Here is a 16,064-nt window from a genome sequence, read left to right on the forward strand (position 1 = left end):
CATGGCTTTGTTCTGGTGGAGACCACACCATATTGCCAAGTACATCTGCTTTTCTTTTAAACCCCTCCAGGGATGGTGACTCAACCACCTACTTGGGCAGCCTGCTTCAATATCTGACAACTCTTTCAGTACAGGAATTTTTCTTAATATCCAACCTAAACTTCCTCTGACACAACTTCAGGTCGTTTCCCCTTGTCCTGCTACTAGCTACCAGGGAGAAGAGACCCACCCCTACCTCACTACAACCACCTTTTAAGGGAGTTGTAGGGAGAAATGAGCTCTCTCCTCAGCCTCCTTTTCTCCAAACAATCCCAGCTCCCTCCACCTCTCATAAGTTTTGTCTTCTAAACCCTTCACCACCTTTGTAGCCCTTCTCTGGACATGGGGTACATACTTCTCAAACACACTCTGATTTAAGTCATAACTACTTGCAGTCTCCACCACAGCAACTTGATTTTACAATTGCATCACTGCTCCCTTAGGCTCACTGCAATGCCTAATTCAGTCATCTTTCAAGCAGGCAGGTATATCAGCATGCTGAAGGACTTCCTTCCTGCTTCACAAGGCCTGTTAGCTATGACACACAGGCACACCAGCTGGCCTTGATGACATTTCTATTTCCAAATGTTTTGTTTTAAAGAATTTCACTAACATCATCTCTATTCAATCTTCTACTTTCTCATAACAAGGTTCATTACACCTCACTCTGCAATCTTCTTTCAAGTACATGGTAATTGTGAAACACATTTAAACCCCCAATGTTTATAAAACATTTACTATTTCCATTTTAAAATATTTGGTACTTTCTTTTCTCAGTCTACAACATTCACATATCAAGATAAACTTGCCGCTACAAAAGTCCTACCACAGCCTTTTGGTAAAGCAAAGGCTGGGAAGCAAGTATGATGTAAAACTACTTACAAGAATAAAGCAACACAGAATCAGAACAAAAAGTACTATCAGCTTGAGTGTTAAACTCAAGTGTCAAGACATCAGCAGACTTGAGCAAGTTCTGAACACAAAATGAAGGTCTTTATTAGGTCCTGGACTACTCTGCTTTTATTCTTCCTTTCTCACAAAAGCTCTGCATTTTTGTGGTACAAGGATAACATCAATACAAAGGGATACCTATTAACAAGTGCCTTATACACATCACCTTCACCCCAAAAGCCCCTAAATGGGTTCTAATCTCTGGATTTACAGCACAGATTTTCCCATTCTGTACAAAAACATTATGGTTAGTGCAGTGGGTGACTTAAGGACATTTTTAATCAGCTATATTTATCTGTTCATGTGGCACACTATATCCAATGTAAATTTTACTATGCACTTTCCCACTCACATTCTGCCAGTTGCTGATATAAATTACTTAAAGTGTTCATCAGATTTTTGCAAGGTTTCTTTGGTAAGATCTTCCATGCAATAGCTTTCTTATCTCCAGTTCTGGAAAGGAAAAGAAGAAAAGTATGAGTATACACTAGAATACATGTGCATATAGGACTGTATTCAGGGGATTTTTCTATCCCAACAGAGAAATGGCAGACCATACAGAAGCTGCTCCATTAAAACAGGACTGAGCAGGCTTGAAGAATACTGATAAACAGAGATTTGATCACAGCCATCCAACCAACACTTCATATTTCAGGATGATGATTACGCAGCTACAGTCTTTAGCACTGAAAAACAACCCACTTCAAACTCAGGAAAGGTGGATTAATAGTATTAAGCACCTGCCATTGCACAAGTAAGCACCACATGTGCCATGTTCCAAGCCGGAAGTACTTAAACTAGGATGAGACATAATGACTAGAATGCTTCTAGTAACTGGAAATCTGACATAACTGCTTTGTGCTCGGTGCACATAGATTTGGACTTAAAATTTATCATGATGAAAAAGAAATGTAGATGTTCTATTACATGTTCTTTGTCAACAGAGGGCACCAGCAAGCCTCCAGACCTCACTGGTCACCAAAGCTGCAAAAACTGGAAGCGACTGTTTGACACTTTTTTATACAAAAATAGAAAATGAGCTAAAAGTAGAAAGATGACATTATCATCATCCATTAATGTGGAAATAATTAGGCAAATACCAGAAGAAATGCCCAAGCATCAAGAGTGACAAAAACAAAACTGAAGTTATCTAGTCTAGTTTGAGCTAGTTCCTAAAAACTTGTATAGCAATTCTGCTCTAAAGTTTGGGGTTTTTTAGCATAAAATCCTTCCACAAAATTTCTACTTACAAATACTTAATATATGTAACCTTCACTAACTTCACACACCCCCCTACTGAAGCAAAAATAAACACAAAAATAAGAAAATCTAGAAAGAAAAGGTTTTAGTTAGGCATGGCAATACTGAAAGACTGCTACCAATACAAAAGAACACTGACCAAAGACTTTGGGAAGTAACTCTATGTATACAGAGAGTATATTAAATATTATACTAAAACAAAAGTTTAATTCTGAAACACAAGTTTGTTTAACTTGGTATGGTTTAGAATCTTGAATTAGAAGCCTTACCCTCTTCTAACTTTTATATCTCACTGTCACAAGGAAATAAATAATATCACAATAATGTGGACTGTTTCCTAACAGTTTTAACCCTTACTACTATCCATTACTATTGTATTAGATACTAGGTAGTTAGCATTACAGAAAAATGTACTCTGAAGAAGGAACATTACAACACTGTTATTTCAGTTTAATGACAGCATGATTCTAAGTTTTAGTTAAGACTCTCTCACCCATGAAGTTCACATCTCTTATTCGCAATATGAAGTTCCTACACTTCACATTGATGTGGAGTATGATTTAATTGTTAGCATCTTCAAGCAGATACCCAGATGAAGATACTAGAATTTCTTCAGCACTAAGAAAGCTGATCATGAAAAATGTAAATGAATGTTCTCCTCCAGGGACAATGAAGTGAGACAATACAGTTAAATCCAGGAAACGTGCCATCATGTAGAATAGGATTTTAATTTAATGGAATAAAAGGCAGTAACATTCCACAAGGATTGTACCTCCACTCTGCAGAGCTGAACATCAACAAGCATTCTGTGCTAGCACTAGTTCTAGCATTGTCATTTCAAGAAGAATGGTATCTTAGTTCAGACATTTAAAACAGACTAAACCCCCAAAGTTTAAAAAAAAAAAATTAATCTAGTTTTTGACTTTGAAAACAGGAATCAAAACCAAATTAAAACAGTAGAAAAACTGTTAATAAATACTTACTGAGAAATTGTATTGGTATCTAGGTCAACACAGCTAACATCTGGTGGAGGGTCATAGAGATCAAAGTATCTTGAATCAATTCCCACTATGAATGGGCATGGTGCACTTAACACATCTGCCAGCGCCAAGGGACAGAGAGGAATATAGGGGCATGGCCAGTGGAAGGGAAATATCATCTTTGAAAATATGCAGAGGCAAAAACATCCGTTAAATATGTATAATACAGTCTATCCAAGCATTAACTACACTTCACTACTGCCACTTCAGAATTATTTAACATGGCAGATAATTATTACTGAAAAATCTAGATGCAGATTATTAAATAAAAATGCACTAATTTCTTCAAAATGTGTTTAACTTGTAGGAAACAAAGTATAAGAGACTGTAAAACAGTAGAGGTAGCAAAAGTGCTTAGTGAGGACAGGCAGTAAAATAACATGCATTTACAATTCTTCTGCAAGAGAACACAGTGCCTTTTGGGAAAATCAGGAACTCCTATGCAGTGTGTTGTGATAACCAAACATGCTTATTTACAGTATTTACACACAAGAACCAACAACAGTTACTCTTCCTTTTCTGTCTTCATGGACATCATTAGCAACATGAATTTTTTTCTTTCTAATGATCTTCATTTTCAGGCTGAAAGGTTACATACAAACAACAGCACTGCTACTGATTTTAAATTTTATCTGAAAGACTTCCCCCCCCCCCCACTTAGAGGTGCAAGATTAAGAGAGTGTTACTTACAGAGACTAATGCTTCTGTCACACTCGTAAGGACAGAAGGTCGCAGTGAATGGATGAGAATTTTATGTTCTGTCACAGCAAATACAAGTAGAGTTACCGCGTTCTCAGGTCCTAAATTCTGGAGTAGTGTAGAAAACTTGCCCCCACTGTTACAGAATATAAACACACTGGTGAGATACAGGGAACCATAAAAAAAGGAAGAAATGTTCAATAACAAGATAGAAAACAAGGCATTAGAGTAGGATTTTATAACATAAATCTGAAAGTCTGGGGTTTTTTTAAAGGTTGCAAGGCAGACTACTCTGTGCACCTCACTGTTCAGTGAAGAATGGTTACATGCCAATAATAACCATGATTCCTTGAGACTCTTCAATCAGTCTAGACTATTTTCAGGACATGTGCGTGATGATTGATTTATTTTTGAGAAGCAATTTACAGGCAGACAACACGTGTTTCTTTAATCATTCTCCTACACAGAGACATGAAAGTCAAGACCGTCACAGAACTCCTTCAATTACCTTGTAATCTTGGGAGCCCAGGCACTGAATCCTGGAAAGGGGATCTAACAATCTGTATTCTGACTCAAGAATTATTTGAAAAATTACAGATATTGTTCATTAAGCACATATCCTTACTGGGAGGACACACTTCTAATCACATAAATAAACTTGAGAACTAGCTACAAAAGGCACTAGAGAAGGTAAGTTAATTTGCAGAGTTATGCCTCAAAGTACCAAATGTTTTCTGCAGTGTGAGTGAGGATACATTTCACAATTAAAACAGGAGATGCTGTTACTTGCCTCAGTGGAAGGGGTGATGACACAGGCTGGCTAAGAATCAGGTTATCATGTGGAGATAGCTGGAAAAAGATTTTAAATTATATTCTTCTTAGGAACTTTGGAAAGATTTATCAGATGTTACACAACTATAACAAAAAACACCAACAAATAAAATTTAAACTGAGCTGAACCTTATATAGCCTAGTTGTACAGCACTATAAGAAGTGGTGTGCAGTGCTATGCATCAGTATCTTTTATCACAGAATCCCAGACTGAGGTTGGAAGGGACTTCAAAGCCCATCTGTTCCACACCCTGCCATGGGCAGGGATAACCTCCACTAGCCCAGGGTGCCCAAAGCTCCATCCAACCTGGCCTTGAACCCTGCCAGGGATCCAGGGTTCTCTGGGCACCCTGTGCCAGGCCCTCTGTACACAGGGAAGAATTTCTTCTTGATATCTCATATAACCCTCCCCATTTTGGTTAAGTCCACACCCCCTTGACCTGTAACTCTCTGTCCTTGTCAACAGTCTCTCTCCAGCTTTCTTACAAGTAAAAAAACCAGGCAAAGCAAAACCTTTCTTGGTCAGAACTGAATGCATTGCATGTTCATAAGAGGAACTTAAACTAGTTAATACTACTAAGAGAAAAAAATACATTAACTGCTGAAAAATTAAGAAAAATGAGGACCCACAGTTCACACTCAGCTTTCAAGGGCCAGGGGGATTCTTTCTGGATTTAGGGGGCAAGAGATGGATAAAATGCATGAAGGGGAGAGATGGTAGTTTGTAGTGTAAAGGAGTATTTTCTTTGGAAGACACAAGAAACCACTCAGCTTTAATAGAATTATTAAAATTTGCATTAGCTGAAGATACAAGACAAAGATCTTATTAATTCACATTTCTTTCTTACAGTGGTAAGACATCAAGAGAAATCATTCATATATTCAGCATGAATAAGAGGATTCAAACAAGTACAAGAATACAGATACACAATCAAGTGATCAAAGCTCAACTGATGTTTTCAGCCATAGCAATTCCAAGGTAACAAGATACCAGTTAGCTTAATCCTCCCTGCTAGGTGGTCATGCATTTTCTATCTGTTGGATAAAAGCACAGTTACAAGCCCCAGTAGTAATTCCCTAAGTCACAGTACTCGTACAGCTAAGCTGCAAGTTCAGACAACTTTTAGTAACATCTCCTTTTTGAGTATGTTTCACCTTGGACCCTGCTGCAAACAACTGGACAACAGAAATCAGAAGGTCAGATGAATTAGTGATATAAATGCTGAAGCCTCAGACTGTGCCTGGCCAGCCACACAGAAGGACGGACACCAACAAGAGCCTACACAGCGCTGCTTCCTCGCGTGTTTCACGTAGCTGAGCTTTCCAAGGCTGAGGCTACATTTAGCTTCAGTGACAAATGAGGATGGCCACACCACTCCACATGCAAGATTTGTCTTCAAGTAAGTCACCTTGTGACAACCACCACCATTAGCTTGTTCAGTGGAAGAATTCAAAGAACTCATTTTTTCAGCCTGAGGTAACCTTCATAAACTACCCTCAGTAAGGAAGCATCAGCCTAATGTCCTATGACTTTTATGTTTCAGCAAAAGCAGATAAACACAATCACTCATCTATTCAAAGAGCATGACTCCCTTGGGCAGAAGAGGCACTTACTGCTCCGATTCTTCAGAGGGAGAAAAATATTACTTGGTGTGCTCTGGAAGTTTGCAGAGCACATCATCAGAACAGAACATCAGTGTAATAAGGGGATGTAGGACACTGAGAACAGAGTCTAGCAGATTTCAGACCTGACTGGCAATCAGGAACATTCCTGAATCTCTTACTAATGGCTGAAATTTCTTCAAAACATAGAAGTCACACACATGCCATGTTGTTTCTCATTTGCAACAGATGCTAAGAAGGATTGGAGAATGTGTTATGTATCCAGACTTGCATACATGTAGTTACTAAAATGTATCAGGTCTCATTTTCACAAGCCATATAGGCATTTGGAGACATTCTACAGTAACACATTCAGAAGGACTTGCTATACTCATTATTTAACAAAAGAGTACCATGGTTTTAGTTAACAAGCTTAATAAATAAATTACTATTTCTTCAATGAATGGAATCCTAAAGACTTGTAATTTTCTAAAATATGGGCATTTCCACCACTATTTTTAGGAAAACATCTAACATACAATCATCTGTGACTGTAAAGTTTTGTTTGATACTGCACTGAATAAAAGACCCTGAAAACAGCTTGAAGAAAGTACTCATTCATAGACCTCAACTACTACTGCCTACTTTAAAAGTAGTGTTCTCCATCTGTACTATCAGCTACTGAAGCTGTACTAACTTGATACAGGTCCCTAAAAATTCAGACTAAACCCAGTATTTTCCCCCTCCAAATTCACTTGTAGATCTCTGTAAATGTTTTAGTGCTCCCTAGCACAAATACTTTATTGAATGGGAATGCAACACCACCCCCTTCAACCCAAAATGTAAAAAACCTGGGTTTTACATTGAATTTTAAAACCATATTATGAGTGACAGAAGTGGAAGACAGTTTTTGTACAACTATTCTCCAACCCCTTTTCAGCAACAGTACAAAATGTCCCTTTTTAGGCTATCCAAGTACACTGAGAAAGATCTTTAATATTCAATACATTCCACAAAGACATAGCCCAAGATCGCATTAACTCTGAAAGACTTCATCAGTACATAGGCTACCTGGACACAAAGACTGACAACTGCACAGGACTCTCCATATTTACTGCACACAAGTAGTAGCAGAGAGTAACATCATTTTGTAACAGCTTATTTGACCAAACCTGTGGTTTTCAACAACTACAATTGGAATAGAGATGTCTCTTCTAAGCAATAAAATTTTAACGTGTCAACTCATTTTGCCTCCTGGGAGGAAAAAATAAAATAAAGATTTATTAGCACTTCACTTGAGAAGTATTTGAGTCAGGGACTTCCTCTCTCCCAGCAACAGTGACATGGGTGAAATTTCACACAACAGGTAACCTAATCCTAACAATCACACTATTTCACTCAAAGACAGTAAAATATGCTAGGTCCTGCAGGTAGGAGTGAATTAGGGTCATGTTTTGAAGTGTGCCTGTGCTGAATGCACATGGCTGTTGCTGTTTATAGTGAGAGCTATCTGTTATGTAGAGGATAGCACAAAGCCCTTTGGGAAAATGGGTAATGATGAATATGCTCTTCACATCTGGTCATGGTTTTATTTATTTAGTTAGTTAGTTTCATTTATTTATTTATTTTTGCTCACTAAGCAGCATCATGTAATATCTCATTTATCCTTAGCTCTTACCTTAACCTAAAACAGTGAAAAATCCATAAAAATATATTAATTCAGGAAAAAATGTCAATAAAAATATTTAAACATAAAAATTACACTTTCTTTTTACTAGGCTGTTAAACAGCTGCTTTGTCTTCTCTTAAGATACAGCTATTAAGAAGAAATTTACACTTACCTGAACTAGAATTCTTGGCCTCTGAGGGGATGGAAAAGGAACTTTATGCATGAAGTGGGAAATGTGTCTAGAGGAAAAGTAAAATACTGATTTAGTAGAAGTTACAAGCTTAAATTGCTTTACCTAAAGACAAAATTTTTGCCAGCAAGAAATTATTTAAAACCAGCATATACTTATTCAAAAGACAGAGAGCAAGAGAAACCCCCAAATCCTGCAGGGATATTCTGACCTTGGAAATGTATTTTTCTAGTAGTAACAACCAAGATGACACGCCACATTATCTGCTAGACTACAAGCTTGGTTTATGTGACTAAAAATCAGAAGGAGCTTTTTTGTTAGGGTTTGGATTTGTTTTTTTTTTTTTTACTTCAAGTATCATGATACCATTTTATAATCATAGTTCTGAGATGGGCTTGAATTAGTCCTGTATCTCAGAGACTAGCACTGGTCATTTGCAAAAATGTATTTACAGCTGAGTATCAAGGAGTCATTAAGTTTATCCATTTTCCCCACTTCCACATACATGTTATGTAAGATTTCTGATGAAAAAAAGGGTAAAGTTTTTCCATATACATGTAAATTTGAATAAATTCTCAGCTTTATAAATTAAACTTACAACAGTTCTAAAACCACAGGAGTTCCACATAATACACAGTTTCACATTAAAAGACACTACATGTGACCAGTAGAAACTCCAGAAGAAACAGGTAATCCATCGTTGACTTCATACCACAGCACATACTGTACTGTTATTTCTTCAACTTTCACCATTATAATGCAAACAACCAAATTTTGAAGAAATTCAGAGAAACCCACAAATAAGCACTGATGTGGAATGAGTCATCTGTGTAAATGTTTCTGATTGAAAGCTATATATTTCATATATGTTTCAATGTAGCTACATAGTATGCCATTAGATACAGGGAAAAACATTTTTACAGTGCTTTTAATTTTCTGTACTTACTCTGGGCTTCACTTTTTACTGCAGCTTTATCATCACATAACTGGCACAAACAAAAAGGAGTCTTGTGCTTCCTCAACTTACCTTCCTTGTGTCAGCATTGATGTCTGTGCCACGTGTATTTGCACATGACAAATGGCTGCACAGACAATCTCCATCATCATTAAAACAGCCAAAGAAACTCGGGTAAATACTATGGTAACTTCACCAAAGACACTGTAGCTGTTAGTTAACTTACCCACACTAAATCAAAAGGTCAGTTTACAAATCCAAGAAATAAGAGTTTTTATTTTATAGATTTATTTGCTTAATAAAGCATTATATATAGTTCTCATTCATTCATGAAACTCAAAAAACCAAAAATAGTTCTCAGATAAAAAAAAAGTTCATTATCAGACATTTACACTATCCCAGCTTTAAAACAAGAAGAGCAGATATGAAGTAGAATAATGAAGTGGATAAGCAATCACATAAAACACTCAAGACAATCTCATAAAAGTTAATATTGAAGTTTAATCAGAAAAAAAGACTGATATGTAATAAAATAAAGCAAATACTGCACTGGAAATCCAATGCACTTAAAAGCTATGTTAGCCCAGAAATGTTAAATGGTATTACATATCAATTACATATATCAACTGCTCATTGGATATAAGGATTTCATCTGCATTTTAAAATGCAAAATCCTTTATGTGAGAAAGAAATTAAGTTTATACATCACAAAAAGAAGATGATTACTAGTACAAAAAGTTAAATCTGTTTTATTATCTCTCAGTGCACAACAAATAGGCATTTGAAAAAATGCAAAACTACGCTCTCTTAACTTAATGTATGCAATATCGGGAAAGGATTTATCATCTTGCTTCTCCTAATCACTATGCTAAAGAGTGCAAAGCTAATTAAAGAAGGCTTTCAGAGATACCTTTGTGGGCACTAAATCACAAATAAAAACCTAGGCTTTTTCAGGAAGTATGGTAAGATACATATAATCAATGAAGTCCTTTATCTAGCGTAACCATTACATTTAATGTTTGATGACCAAAGTCAAAAGGATACCATAGAAAACTTGGAAGTAAAAAAAAAGAGCTCTCCTCCACTGAAATACTGCTGTGAATTTTTGAATTTACTTACTTCTCAATGGGTAGGACGTGTGGACCAGAAATGGAGTAACGATACAGAAAGGTGAGAAACTTCTTGAAGGCATCAAAGAAAGGCCAGTGTGAGAGCAGACAGATGCATTTGTTTGTTTGAACTGTTCTGCATGCCTCTGACTTTCCCTCCACAGCAGCTGCTAATCCTAGTTGAGCTTTTTGTTTCTCTGTGAGATTCTCTTCAGGATACAGTTCATAAAACTGAATAGCAGCACCATATACCTGCAAAGACCATAAGTTGATTTAAGTCAATATATCTGCCTCAATCTTTGAAGAAATCTAACAGATCCCAGACACGCAAAGAAAAATCAAGTCTATGTTATTGTTTGAAAAGTTACACGAGTACACCATGTTTTGAAGCAATCTATTCAGGAATATTCTTAGGGCTGTGAAAGTCCAGACAATTATTTATTTAAAACACTTAATGTCATATGAAAAAGAGTAATTTATTAAGCTATTTAAACAAGAAGAAAAATAATGATTATACAGTCAACTGCACCTAAAATTGCCTTTAAAGCTACTTCAGGAATCCTTTCTCAACAGCTGAAAGCAGTGTTCCTCTGACACCTAATTCACTTTTTAGAACAAGTATATACATACAAGGTTGTTTCCATGTTGGCAATTGAAGCAGTGTACTTCCATGCATACGCAGACTGAATTTTTATAGCTCTGTAGTTTCAAAGGCTAACAAGATTGGAAAGTAAAGGAGTATGGTTTTATATGATCAATAGTCCAGCAGCAAAATAAATGCAAGTCACTCTTTAAAGTAGTCCTTGATTTAAGCCCTGAATAAATAGATTTCAGTTTGCCTGTCAAAATATGCATCATCACCCTGAAAAGACAAACAAGCACATTTTTAAAACTTCAGTAAAATTGTATTTTTAAGCTTTCCAAATACCTTTTCTGCAGAAGCTCCAGTTAGTACAAATGTAGAAAATACTGGGAGAGGGTATTTACTGTTAGATGGCCAACATTCAATCGTTGCACCCATAGGTAGACAAAAAAGAGGCACAGATTCTGGTAATGGGAATGATTCGTAATCTTCTTCGGGATATCTGCATATTAAACCTATAAAAGCAATTTGTAAAGAGGCAGTCATGTAAGGAATAGAAGCAGCATGATTATAATAGTTCATTCCATAAAAATGTGCCCAGAAAAATCATACATAAGCATAATCTAACTTCAGAGGATTGGTAAAGGAAAGCTGTAAATAGTCAGGCATAGCAAATAGCTGGAAAAGGGCAACATGCTTCCAAGGCCTAAGGAGGAATCACCTGACTAAAACATTACACTGAAGTCCTACTTACTATTCTAGGAACTATTTCTGTTTGCAGGTTGTGCGAGTCTCAGCTGTTATTATAATAGTTCACATTCATCACAAGTATGAGGAAAGATTTAAAATTTAGTTGCAAAATGGTAACTTGACTAATTGAGGAATAAGACTGATGTTTTGATTATGAAAGCGAATACCTCTTGTGAACAAAAGTTTCCTGAAAAATCTGATATTAGATATTAGATATTTTTAAAATATCAATAGAACTGAACCAATTAATTATGCTGATCTACCTTATCTGAGGCTTCAGCTAATGTAGTATCAGACAAATGTGTTTGGACAATTTTAAACATAGCTGTAAAACACACAGTTCTGAAGCAGAGACTCTTAACATGCAAGTCATCAATTAAACCAACTGGCTGTAGCAATCCTCCCTCACTGCCAGCCCAGGGAGCTCCGAGCTGAGAATTAATATTGTGTGAAGGAATTTAGGATTTCTCTGCATCAGACAACAAAACCACTACACATTATTTTCTAACATACAGTGAAAAACTAATAGCCAGTAACAACTAGTAAATCACAAAGGGCTGTGGTTCTCTCTCCCAAAAAACAAAACTTTATGCAAGCTACCACCAGATATGAGGCCTTTTAAATTATTTATTTACAAATGTATTGTCTACCTTGTTGTTAGTCCTAAACTACTGCTGTTTACAGAGATGAGCATTTTGAAGCGATGTTAAATGCATTAAAGCTTAAGTCTGAATCATGCTCGAGACTTGCACTCAAACAAAATCAGGCATTTAAAAAAAACCCCAAACAAACACCACCACATTTCATCAGAGCCATAGCAAATCTAATTCTGTCTTATAAATAAAACAAGAGAATAGAGATGATACACAATCCGAAAATACTTAAAGAGCTCAATGCCACTGATGTTCAGGGCAGTGTGGAATTCTGGAGTATTCTTCAAAACACTTCATAAAGAAAGTGGTCATGAAAATGCATCAAATAATTTTTGCAGTGTTGTCTCCTGCATATGTCCTTAAGAGACAGTTATCAGCAACAGAGGAGGGAGACACACAGGTTTGTAGAAACCTTTTAATACACAACTGAGCTTCCAATCAAAAGCAAAGTTTAAAACATAAGGGTCACAATACATAATTCTAAGGGGTTTTTTTAGGATGTAATTTTTAAAAAAATCTTCAGAGAAAGATTACTTTCTGGATAATGCCAAGAAAGTGTCTTTGTCATATCATTCTTTGATTTAAAAAATGTATTAAATTACAAATAAACCTGTACATCACAAATTGATAAAAAAGCTAAACAGTAGTTACATACCAGCTTTATATGATATGGTGTTGGTTTTTGCCACAGACTTTTTATAACATAAATATACTGCTGAGCCCCACTGTAAAACAAAAGAAATTACTGGATTACCTGAAGTATAACAAAAGTGCATAACATAAAAGAAGGGAGGAAAGAGTCTTTTCTTTGTAAACAAAGAAAAATAATTTACACAGGAAAACACAGAGCATTAAGGAATTTGGGAGGAATTTGGGACCTGCTACCCTATCCTTTCTGACAATGGCCACAGACATAGAACCGAGCTGCAGTGTTAGCTCTGAGCTCACCAACCCATGGCAGGCATCAGCCTGACCTCTAAACCACCACTGGTTTATAGACCAAAGCATGCGATCTATAAATTCTTCTCTAACACATCTGGTAACACAACTACAGAATTCTAAGTACTATTCTGGTCTATATAAATATTTATACCTTTCTCCATTTCGTTAAACTTCTGGCTTAAATGTGTATATAGACAGATACCCATACATATATGCACACGTTTATATGCATATATACAGAGAGCAGAATGTTTCTGTTATTAACTACATTTGTGTATAACTAAGTTAACACTTAGCAATTTCCTTTTGTGCCTGCATTTTTTTTTTTAATAATCATGCCAATCTTTAAGCCTGATTCCTTATTCCATCTGTTATTTCATGGTCTGCAAAACACTGCAGCATAACACCATAGTTTTTGCAGTCTCTAAACAACAGCTTCCTTTCTGGAATTGTTGGGTTTAAATATTTTTGAAATTCTCAAGTTCTAGACATGAGAACACAGAGCATGGAGAGCCACAAAATGGAAAAGACCAATGCCCTTTAAGGGCACACAAAGCATTTAGGGATGGGAGAAAGATGTAACAGTTTCCATAAGGCAGCATTCCTACAACCCAGTCAATACAGGGACTGACAGAATGAAAAAAATCCATTTGTTAATGTTTACAGGCATTTCTTCAAAAACAAGTACAGATCAATTTCCACGATACTACTCAGAGCAATCAGCATCATTGGCATGCTGACTTTTGAGGATCCTAGGACAGCCAGCATACAGGGCTACAGATTCAATGAGGAGACACCTAATTATTAAGTTCTGCCAAAAAAACAAATGCTGCAATGCCTTGGTATTTTAGCAGCTATAGCTTTGGAACCATACTGAGCATCTCAACAGGCTTAAAGTCAACAGCGTTCAACATCACTCACACGCAACTTTCTTCAGAGAAAAAGTTTGTGAAAATACTGAGAAAGGCATTTATAAAATAGCACTGCAGGTAATGGAGAGTTTAGAAACAAAAGAGAAAGTGGTTGTTAAATACAGAATTCCCATCAGAACAGTAAAAATCAGCATCAGAAACAGCCATATCTAAAATCCACAGCTGTACACACAGTGACACAACAGGCTTTAAGTACTAATCCAAAGCTGCTGAAGTCAGCACTAAAAAGACTGTTTGCTCCAAGACTTCCAAAAAGACTTCTATGCAGTAACAACAAAACATGATCTTCCAACTCTCCAAGACTGGATCTATTTTTGGAGAGTGTTTATCATTTTTTTTTATCAGGTACTCCAAGAACTGTCACAAATACCCCACAAGCATTACATCACTGAACATCAAGTGATCAAAATCCATACTTACCATACTATTATTAAGGTTCTTGTCAACCTTGCAGAACGTATGTGGAGGGGTTTCTCCTTTACTTGGTATGATTATACATATATCTGTAACAGCCAACGTGTTTTGTGTCATGTTCTCAAATGCTCTTCGGTAAGTGATGTACACTCTCTGTGATGAGGCACTGCCACTGATATTAGCAGGCCGACCATAGGGTGTAGTTTGGATTATCTCACAACCTTGCTTTACTCTTTCTTTCCCATCATATAAAACCCTGGTTAAAAATGGGATGAACAAGTGTCAGAAGGCACATTTTTAAAAACCACTCTGAATACTAAGGATTATAACTGAATGGAATTAGTTTAACAGCAGTTTCTATCTCTGATCAAGACATTTTTACTGACAGGTTTAGGTCACATTATAGCAGATAGCATTCTAACAGAAAAGTTTTGTGATAAAAGCAATTATATGTGAGAAAACCTAATATAGTTTTAAGTCTTTTGTTTACTGCAAAATAGTATTATTGCCAATTCTATTAAAGATTCGTTGCCTGAGCTTAAGAATGTCATACAACTCACCTCTTTCCAATCTGCATTAAATAGGTTAAGCATCTTATCTGAAGCAAAATATATGCATGGAAAATTATAAATGGCTTTGAAAACACCAGGATGCAAAGGATTACAGTTGTCACTAAAATCCACTGCGCATGCATTCTTCCTACCATACTAGGTTACAGGATGCTCAAGACAACTGCCTTCCTGCTTAGAGTTTTGCCTTATATTTAAAGCATGTTATTTCAATAAAACTGCTTTATTTGCTCACTAGTCAAATAAAATTGCCAAAATGAGCTACTGGAACAGAAAAACCACTCACCCCAGATCAGTAAGCGGGGGCTTATCCCTTCCTCGGCGATAACAAAGGTATATTTGCGGTCCCACAAGACTGCCGTTATTGAGATCTGCAGACAGTCCTGAGGGAGTAACATCTATGCATTTATATCCCTGAGGAACATCCTCCCCCAGAGTTTTATTAATTACTGTTACATCTGTAATAGGTTCTTTTGGTTTAGCGATTTTATGGCAAGCATCATTAAAGTGGATTTCTTCCTCTAGTGGTTTTGAAATATCTGTTAATCCTGCGACAACAAAGTAGTCAGCAACACGAGCCCCTTTGTCTTCCATCTTCCATTACAAGAGGTTGTAACTGTCAAGAAAGAAACATACATCAGAATTTTTTTGAAGAACATTATATTAGAAATAATAAAATTATGTTCATTTTTTAAAATAGAAAGTTCATAATAATATAAGGAAAACAACAGAATACTGAAGTAGCAGAGATCTATCAAAACATGGGGAATTTTTCACTTGTAATCATGATCTTTCCAATTCAGAATTCTAAGCCACAATCATGAGAGTTAATTGGTAAATCTTGGAATGGAAAACCCAAGTGGCCTCTTTTTGTTA

At 36.3% G+C, this 16,064-nt stretch overlaps 1 protein-coding gene across 1 annotated transcript in view; it reads right to left on the bottom strand.

Annotated features, from left to right (window-relative positions):
- Positions 1-15,782, bottom strand: part of DENND4A (DENN domain containing 4A) — a gene marked incomplete at both ends in the record, with an annotated part of 41,087 nt that extends 25,305 nt beyond the window's left edge. The window contains 10 exons of the mRNA XM_084268249.1: positions 1,343-1,443; positions 3,234-3,409; positions 3,981-4,125; positions 4,780-4,838; positions 8,264-8,330; positions 10,356-10,597; positions 11,274-11,443; positions 12,987-13,056; positions 14,626-14,875; positions 15,475-15,782. Of these exons, the coding sequence (XP_084124375.1) occupies positions 1,343-1,443; positions 3,234-3,409; positions 3,981-4,125; positions 4,780-4,838; positions 8,264-8,330; positions 10,356-10,597; positions 11,274-11,443; positions 12,987-13,056; positions 14,626-14,875; positions 15,475-15,782 (1,588 nt within the window). The remainder of the gene's footprint in view (positions 1-1,342; positions 1,444-3,233; positions 3,410-3,980; positions 4,126-4,779; positions 4,839-8,263; positions 8,331-10,355; positions 10,598-11,273; positions 11,444-12,986; positions 13,057-14,625; positions 14,876-15,474) is intronic.
- Between the last annotated feature and the right edge of the window lie 282 nt (positions 15,783-16,064).

This window comes from Gallinula chloropus (genome assembly GCF_964237585.1).
Source record: "Gallinula chloropus genome assembly, chromosome: 9".
Lineage (NCBI taxonomy): Eukaryota > Metazoa > Chordata > Aves > Gruiformes > Rallidae > Gallinula > Gallinula chloropus.